The sequence below is a fragment of the Poecilia formosa genome, unplaced genomic scaffold (assembly GCF_000485575.1).
Source record: "Poecilia formosa unplaced genomic scaffold, Poecilia_formosa-5.1.2 Scaffold43, whole genome shotgun sequence".
Classification (NCBI taxonomy): domain Eukaryota; kingdom Metazoa; phylum Chordata; class Actinopteri; order Cyprinodontiformes; family Poeciliidae; genus Poecilia; species Poecilia formosa.
Window position 1 is genome coordinate 2,333,332 of NW_006799982.1, and position 9,501 is coordinate 2,342,832.

The 9,501-nt window shown below is 39.1% G+C and overlaps 1 protein-coding gene across 12 annotated transcripts in view; it reads left to right on the forward strand.

The window, feature by feature from the left end:
- adgrl3.1 (adhesion G protein-coupled receptor L3.1) overlaps positions 1-7,499 on the forward strand; it is a 161,532-nt gene extending 154,033 nt beyond the window's left edge. For 5 of the 12 annotated variants that reach the window (XM_016671295.1, XM_007551706.2, XM_007551705.2 and 2 more), the window contains 4 exons: positions 841-969; positions 3,138-3,155; positions 3,691-3,993; positions 4,930-7,499. In XM_016671295.1, coding sequence (XP_016526781.1) covers positions 841-969; positions 3,138-3,155; positions 3,691-3,993; positions 4,930-5,570 — 1,091 coding nt within the window. In that variant the 3' untranslated portion in view covers positions 5,571-7,499. The remainder of the gene's footprint in view (positions 1-840; positions 970-3,137; positions 3,156-3,690; positions 3,994-4,929) is intronic. The other 7 variants (XM_007551711.2, XM_007551713.2, XM_007551712.2 and 4 more) reach the window with 3 other exon arrangements.
- Positions 7,500-9,501: the final 2,002 nt, after the last annotated feature.

Consider the following 9,501-nt stretch of genomic DNA (forward strand, 5'->3'; position numbering starts at 1 on the left):
AACAAGAATATTAAAATCTCTGTGATGCTTGCAGCAGATTAAATACAAACAACCTCAGCACTCACTAATGCAAACACTGGTGAGATAAATATTCTTCTGTCATGCCAGAGATTTATATAAAAATCATTTAGATGTTTTAGTGTCTCTGTTAGCCGTAAGACAAACACTCACTTACGGGCTGAGCTTGCGAGCCAGTTGTTGTTCAGTATGAAAAGAAATTGATTCGGCCTGTCCAGATCATTTGTATTCTGTGTTATTTTTTAGAAATGCAGTGTCTTAATGTATACATGATTTGTCCCGCAGCAGAGGGGAAAAAAAAAAAAAAAAGCACATTTTTTGTGACCCTTTTGTCCATTAGCTATGGTGTATTTATGCGTCTCTGCTGAAGCGTGTTGAACTGCAGCACAGCCTGCTCTGAGCTCTGCCACGCTCTCGTTGTCTCTCTGTCTCCCATCCCCTCTCCTCACTCAGCCTGTACGCATCGGCTGCAAGAATGACTTGTCAAGCTTTTTCTCGGCTTTCTCCCTAAACAGTGTTTGCTCGTTTGATTCACGTGTCCTCTTCTCTCCCTCTTTCTTCCAAACACACACTCGCTCTCCATCTCACTTTTCCCTTCTTTTTTCCCTCCTCCTCCTCTTGCTCACTTCCACTCTGCAACGGCTACACGCTCTGTCCTTTAACCTCTGTCTTCCACTCTGCTTCGTTTTTTTTTACTCGACTGCTTTTCTCTCTCTCTTTTTTTTTTCTCTCTTGACTTGGCTGTTGCTTTTCCTCTCTCCTCCTTTTTCTCTTGCCTTGGCTGTTGCTCTTCCTCTCTCTTTCTCTATCTGCCTGTACCAGGAGCCATGGCTAATCATCTTATAACTAATGCTCTCCTTCGTCCCCATGGTACTAACAATCCTTATAACACTCTCCTGGGGGACTCGGCAGTCTATAACAACCCAGCCGTGGGCATGTACAACACCCAAGGTGTGCCTAATGTTCCTATTATGAATGTTCAACTTTTAAAAGTTCTGTTACAGTTTTTTATACCTATTTTTTTTTTTTCCTGCATGGCTATCTCATTTAAAAGCGTTTAAGTACCTGACTTATGGTTCTGATGTGAGCTGAAGAATGGCACTGTAACTTACTTGCATGTATGCTGTGTAATTGTGATTGTGTGACTTCACCAATGTAGTTGCAGACTGACATTATCTTTTAGAAGCTGCTAGAGGTCTTAAACAGGGACACTAAGATTGATTGTACGAAGTAGAATAATTGGAAATGCGTCCAGTTGGCTGTAAATGAGAAGGTTCAAGAGCAAATCCTCCCCAAGTAAAACATTTTCTGAATTGTATGCTTTTTTTTTTTTTTTTTAGATGGTTGTTTATCATTTTCTTTCTCTCAGCCAAACTACAGTACTGTTAGAAAGTTTTGCCCAGGACATACTTTTTTGTTGCATCTAAATGTTTCAGATCTTCAAACATATTTCAATATCAGACGAAAATAACAAAGAAACACAGGAAGCAGTTTCCAAAAGATGATACGTTTTTTTTCAGGTGGACAGAGTTATCTAAATCAATCTGGCTCTTTGTGAAAATGCAGTTTCCTCCCTTATTAAATGATTTTTTTTTTCAAACACAAATAAAAACAATCTCAGAATATAAAGTAGGCTAAGATCACAACACCACAAATTATGAGACATTTTTGTCCGAGCTGCATCTTTAAAATGATGTTCAAAGTAGTAGGAATGCAAAATAAAAACAAATAAAAGATAATAATTTATGCGCTTAAAAGAATTTATGTGAAATAAAAAAAAAAATAAAATAAACATCCTTCAAGGCATTAAAGCATGGTCTTAATGCCCTGTCTCTTACCACCATAAAAAAATAAAAAACAAGGTCAACATCCATCTGTCTGGAACGGATTACAAAGAGATTTCTAAGTCTTTAGCACTCCAGTGAACCATAGCAACAGCCAGATTTTTCTACTGAAAAAAGCACAAGCGTGGAAAACTCTTCACCGAGTGGCCGGGCACCCAAACCTACTTCAAGAGCGTATCAACGACTCACACAAGAGATCCTGCAAAAAAAACAAAAAAAACAGAGCAGAACAAAGTCAGAGTTTGTCATTCATCATGAAGAAAGATACCAGTTCTGGTCGTCAGCATCTTGAAACACAAAGTTTTCTTTATATTTTTAATGTCAGCGACATGATCTCTATCAACCATGTTTTAAATTTCTCCAATGCGACTGAATGAAAAACGATTCCAGAAAAGAAGAGTTGGCCAAAATTCCCCCCACAGTGACGTAAAAGACGCACTGGCAGCTCTGGCAGAATGCATTATGGCTGTTGCTGCCACCCCTGGTGACAGTAGCGGAAATTAGTTTTAGATGGTAATTACTGTCACGTAGAGCCAGATTGATTTACATAGCTTTTTAATGTAGTCAGAGACCAAACAACTCCTGACAGTGCAAGAAGCACTTCCTGCTATAATCTAATGTTTTGTATTTGTCCTGCTGTTGGAACTTTATGGACCCTGAAAAAAGCAAGAAAGATGTACTTTGTTTAAAACAATAGTAGCAACATCAACACCTCTCATGCAAACGTAATGAGTAAAAACGTGTCTCAAAACCACAGGATGAGTTCTGGGTGTTCATTGTTCTGGATAGTAATATATTCACTCTTGAATTGGCCCTGCTTTAATAAGCAATTAGCTTTAACTCTGAGGCTCAAAACTAAGATGACTCTGACCTTTATCCTCTGCAGATAAGAGACACAGAACTCAATTATAACTTAATGGAAGATAAAAAAAAGAAGAAATATCACTTTATATTCCGTGATGTATCCTCGATTTTTGTGTGCATGTTTTGTTATTGCAGCTTTTTGCTTTGCATGCTTTGTGTCAGGCTCATGTACATTTATGCAATTGTTTCAGTTTTAACTGTCACTTTTGTGATGTTTTTTTGTTTGTTTGTTTGTTTTAATGTTTTTATCTGTGTGAACAAAGGTTAACCTTTTTGAAAGCAGCCAGTCAAATATTAGGGAATACTACAGAATTGACAATCAAACAAACATCTCATTTTGAACTATTGCTCTTGTTAAATTGACTCACACATTTGTTTCTTTCCTCTCTTCCCCCTCATGCCGTCCATTAGCACCTTACCGGGACACAAGTACGTTATGAACTACTGCTGAACTCTTAAGCAGTAACTTTGTTTATTCCCTTTTGATGCTTTTAGAGCTGTCTTAAGAAAAACATTATGTACATAATTCTTCACAAGGTTTTTTTTTTTTCAAAACACTCATTACATCTTTTCACACTCATTGGTCATTTGGATTATTTTCATAGAAATCTACAGGAACCCTATTTACCTTTGAAAATACAATTAGTTTAAAATATGCATTTAATGGAGACATTTATTTCAGCGTTGTTACTGAGATGCATTGCATCTGAAGTATATTTAGCATTTTTTCCCCCCATTAAATATACAATGAAAACATTTTTGGATATTGCAGTAAAGCTCTGACTTTTTTACTTGTTTTACACGAAGAGCTCACTTTAACTGCTAAAATGACTTGTGAAGCTTCTCAGACATGAATACATGAATACTTGAAGCATTCAAGCGATCGGGGCTCTTTTGTCATTTTATTTATAAATTCTAACACGTCTTTTTTTTTATTTTTTATTTTTTATTCTTTGCTCCTCAGAGGGCATCCTGAACAATGCCAGAGACGCGAGTGTCATGGATACGCTCCCTCTTAACGGTAACCATCCCAACAACTTCAGCATGGCCAGCAGCGAGTACTTGAGCGACTGCGTTCAGATCCTGGATCGAAGCGGCGGCTACGGCACCCACAGCAACCACAAGGAGACGACCTTGGAGAAGAAGATCCTCAAGGAGCTGACGTCCAACTACATCCCCCCTTATCTCAACAACCACGAGAGAGCCACCACTGAGCGCAGTCACAACCTGATGAACAAGCTGGTCAACAGCAATATGGCCAACGGAGGTAACTGTGGTTTCATTTTTTTTTTATTTATTTTTTTTTTTTTTGCAGTTGTGAGGGACCCACTGTTTTAGGTTTTGCTCTCCTCAGAGCCCAGAAGCTTCTGAAACCCAGCAACACAACATTTATAGAATCTTTCTCCTGCCCAAACGTTATTCAAAAACACAAATGTAGAAAACTACAAACCCCACTTTCAGTTACAGGCTAATGGAATATTTCAAAATTAGCTGTAGTTCGGAGCAGCTTCAGTTTCTCTGTCTTCACCATGTATGAATCTCCTTCATTTATTGGTAAGATTTGTTTAAAACTGTTTTTAGATATTTAAACATTGCACAGCTCTAAGCACCCTTCATTTTATTCAACACATCAAGCATTAACTTTGATGTGTTGTACCTAGCAACTGAAATAATTGCAAAATGATAGTTACAGCGAGGAAAATAAGTATTTGATTTTTTTTTTTTTTTTTTTGCAATTTTGCAGCTTCTCTCACTTAGAAATAATGGAGGGGGTCTGAAGTTTTCATCTTAGGTGCATGTCCACTGTGAGAGACATAATCTAAAAAAATCTGGAAATCACAATGTATGATTTTTTTTTATTAATTTATTTGCTTTTTTTAATTTAAATCCTGCGGTTTCACTGAAAACCAGCTATGTGTAATCAGGGGACTAGCCGAGTGGAAAAAGAAAGGATATTATGCAACCTGTTGCAATTTTTTACAAAAATATTAAAATAAATTCAATGCCAACTGTTCAAACAGAAATGTACACACACACTATAACGGAGGAGATTACATTGCAGAAATATGTGGCTGTAAGTCAAAAAGATATTTATATCAAAGTGGAAATTATTGAGCCATCTCTTAACATTTCATTATATCTTTCTATAACAGGCTGACTTTCAGTAGATCTTAAAAGTGTATTTTTCTTCCTGCTCTTTCAGGGAGCATGGCCGGGGGAAGCAGCAGCTCCAGCAGTGGAGTGAGTGGCTGTGTGGGCAGCAGTAAAGAGGACAACAGTCCAATAGTGCTGGACAACCCCGCCGCCTTCCCGCACGAGGAGAACCTGGGTTTGGAGATCATCCGAGAGGAGTCCAACGCGCCCCTCCTGCCGCCGCGGCCCCCCCCACCAGACAGCCACCCGCCCCCTCCGCCTCCTCCTCACAGCTTCTCCCGGCAGCGGCGCATTGCCCAGGAGCCCAGCGAGAGCTTCTTCCCCCTGCTGACCAATGAGCACACCGACGAGCACACGCATTCGCCGAACCACAGAGACTCGCTCTACACGAGCATGCCGGTTTTGACGGACCTCCCCGACGGGCAGATGAACGGGCTGACGGATGGAGAGGAGGACAGCTCTGGGGAGCTCCAGCCCTGTAAGAGTGCCACGGCTCCAGAGCTGGATGACGTTTACTATAAGAGCATGCCCAACTTAGGCTCCAGGAATCACCTTCACGAGCTGCAGAACTACTACCACATGGGCCGCGGGGGAAGCGACGGGTATATGGTGTCCGGGAGCAAGGAGGAGTCCGATTCGTCTCCAGAGGAGCCGCCAGTGGACCCTTCTCATCTGGTCACCAGTCTATAGAGCCAGCTGAGTCCTTTATCCCTCCTAAACCCAGTTTGACTCTTTCAAAGTTCAAGTGATATCATTCTGTGTTGCCGACTGACAGACGGAGCCGACCTAACCCTGGATTCATACACTGTGTGACACGACAATTGTTTCTGACAATATGGCTGAGGAATCACTGGTCAAAAAAAAAAAAAAAAACTGGTCAAATGAGAAAACGTGTTGCCATAAATGGTGCGAACTGAAAAGGGTGAGTCCCAAAGACAATCTGCGAGCATCGAGCAGGAATGGAAAGTTCAACCCGGAACGGGGAGGGGGTAGGTTCTGCAATTATGTATCTGTGACTTTAATTTGGAAACTTGGACTGATTGTAGCCCCGCAAGATCCCCCCACCCCCGGTATGGACCTCTAGCAGATCCTAGCAAATAGTTTCCACTGACACCTCTACGTTGGCACGAGCCCTGGTTATATTGGAGCTGCGTGTCTGTCTGTGTGTCTGTCTCTCTGTCAAAACTCTTATTCCGAGAGGGTAGAGCAGGACCTTCACTGATAAACTTTCCCCAAAGAGGCGTCACGATCCTGCCAGTCAAGTGAAGGATGTATTATATATGCCCTCACTAATGATCGTCCACGACAAAACCCATATCATTCTGGCAGTCCAGCTGCGCCCATATCACAACGTTCCAAACTCTCTCTTCCTGTTCAAATCTGCTAAAACTGGAGTTGCGTACGGGCTGGTGTAACATTCCTGCGAGCTGTAGTGGCTACAGAAAACAAAGACGGATTATAATATTACAAATGAATGAACAAAGGGGGGGAGTTGGGGGGGTGGATATAGGGTTTCATCGATTCTTCGCTCTTCTGTAAAGGTTTTTCATCATCAGAAGGATTGTGAGAAACCAGAAGCTGTTTATGTATTGTACAGAATAAAATAAAAGATACAAATGTTGCAAGTCTTTTATTTTTGGATTTTACGTTGCAAACTTTGTGTCTCTGGGACTGTTCCTAAGTGTCACAATGAAATATATTCTGGTCACGGACTGACCTCAGAAGGAGCAAGGAACAATCTTTTCGTGTCATTCTTTCGTAAATACGACAAAGCACTCCTCAATTAATATGCATTTACCCTACGCACATGACATTCTGTTTTTGTTTTTTTTTTTTTGTTTTTTTTTATAGCAACGGCACTGTCACATTTTTTGCAAATCAATTTTTACTGTATGCTTTACCACTGTGTAGATGTAAAACTGGATGGAGACAATGAAGTGATAAAGGAGGAGGAGGTACCTTTTAGGGGAGCTGCGTTGCTGGGTGGAGGAGCTCGGATTAGAAGTACAAAGATGGACCTAACAGACCGCGATAGTAACACTAGGATGCTTTATGAAATATGTCATTTCTATTGCCAAGTTTTTTTTAACCGACATACATTGTTGCCCTGCTTTAAAATGGATAAAAGCTGCCGTTGTCTGAGCTACCGTAAAAGTACAGGTGAGGTGCCACGATTCCAACTGGACCATGCACACGACGGCTCCTTCCAAAGTCCCAGAAAGCCGATGTTTACTAATTAAAAAGGGGGAGGGGAAATCGTATGTGTATGAAGTGTAGCTTGCACATGAATCCCACAAACCCCCTTCATTTCTGCCCCAGAAAAGAAATTATTTATTTATCTGTTTATTGGTTTATAAAGAAGGCTAAACAAGCTCAGAGGGAAGGAGGCTGGCTTCAGGGAAGAACGGATTTAATGCGGCACTGGGTTTGTTTGTTTGTTTGTTTTTTTGGGGTTTGTTTGTTTCTTTTTAAGTTATTACGATCATGATTATTATTACAATATTACTGATAATTATTTATTCTTTTTGTATGGGTTCCAAGTTGAATGATCTCATAACTAATATTTGTTGTAACAGTGAAAGTTGTTTGCCAACAAATAAATTACTGACATAGCTTTGAGTTTCTCTGTGTCTTGGGTCCTTTTATCGTTTATTTAGATTTTAATTTCAAACATTACAGAAACCCATCAGTGTTTTTTTTTTTTTTTGTTTGTTTGTTTTTTTTCCATGACCATCATGAGTCAAAGCTGTAAGTATTTTGCGGTGTGCTTTTTAAATATATTGCTACTCTCTCCCAGCTTGTAGCTTATATAAACAGCCTATATATCTCAAATTCTTTTGAGTGCCTTAAATGAGCGTTCCTCATGGCAAGACATAATCAGATTAAGCAACTTATTCTAGAAGCATTTTGCAGTCCTAGAGGTATATATGCATGCGGCAGATTTGCATTGTATGACATCTATTTATAAACGATTTACATATGATGAAATAAATTCACAAAGTGCTTTCCAGAGTTGTACAAAAGCATTTGAACTTTGGTGCATGACGCATGGTGGCCACCCAGGACAAAAGTAGAGGCTTCTTGCTTCTATGCGAGTTCTTGAAGACTTTACTTTTATGGGAGCAATTTATGTGATGAGGAAGTTATGAAACATTTAGCTTGCAAACTTTAATGAAGTGCCAAGATATTTATAAGAACTCTGTGGAGAGCTAGTCTGCCACAGAGTCGGGTCTCTGATTCTGGCCAGCTTTGCTGCTCAGATGCATCATGATTTCAGTTTCCCCTCCTCCCCCAATTACTTTCACACCAACCTGCTTCATATTTGCATGGTGGCAGTGAATGGAAGCACCTGAAAGTAATTTTTTTCTACAGATAATAGTAATGTTTTACTCACAAGGCTGTAACAGCACTACAGAAATCTCTCAAAATGTCTTTTTTTCTAAGACAATGTCTGTCTGATGACACTCAAACTCCAGAGCCATATTTAGTCCTGATTGTCACCTGCAGGTGTAAATGGTAACACACCACTGGACCGCAGTCATTTATTATTTAATTTAATAAAGCAAAAACAAATAAATAAAAAAAACTGTCTCTTTTGCTGTAAGAAACTGTATGCAGACAAAAAAAAAATACAAAAAATAAAAAAATTAAACCACAAAACTTCTGGTCACCTTGATGGTCTGACTGCTGACTAATTCTATAGCAATTTGTTGTAACCGTGGCTTGAACAGTGTTGGTTTCTAATCCCTCGGCTTTCAGTATCTTTCTCCCTTGATACTAAGACTCTGATTGAGTCATAATCCTTCTTGCAGAGAAACCATGTTTCCATTAACCTCAACAGGTTTTTTTCTGCATACCAGGATTTTTGAGGAAAGAGTGGTTTGGTCACGCATACACTTGAAATCAGAAGTTTACATACACCAAAAAAAAAAAGAAGAAAAGAGAAACACACACTTTTGTTACATCAGACCAAACATGTCCTGTACTAAAACAGTTTGAAGTGCCACATTTATTTCTATTTGCTAAATGCCACTGTAATGAGAGAATATGTCAGAAATGCATGTATTACGTCATCAAAATCAAAAGTTTACATACAAGGGGAAATAGAAGAGTAAACTTGATTAAAAGATTCAGCTGTCTTGTCCTTTAAAAAAAAACATTTTGTAATATCTTTGGGTAAATTAGAAAATGGAAAATATACTTTCAAAGATAACAGTAAAATTCTCTGACAGGGTAAACAAAGCTAATTTAACTGTTAAACAGTGATAGACTCATATTATCTAAGTCTGATAATTATTGAGGGAAAGTTCATTCAAAATGTGTTTTTAACGTCAAGCTTTCGTGGCTCTGCATCATTGAGTGTTTTATGTAACAAAACATTCCTTAATGATACTTAAACATTAACTGAAAATACACTTTCCATTTTTTGCTGACACTGCTGTCAACTTGTTAAGCGAATTACAAACAGTGCTCTCATTGTATTGTAGCAAATTGTAAAAAATTGTATGGGTATTCTTTTGACATCTAAATGAAACCAGATACTCACACACATGGTGCAAAAAGACAAATAACCTTCTTTTCTTACTGTGAGACAGTAAATCAAGCTAAACATTTCCAATCT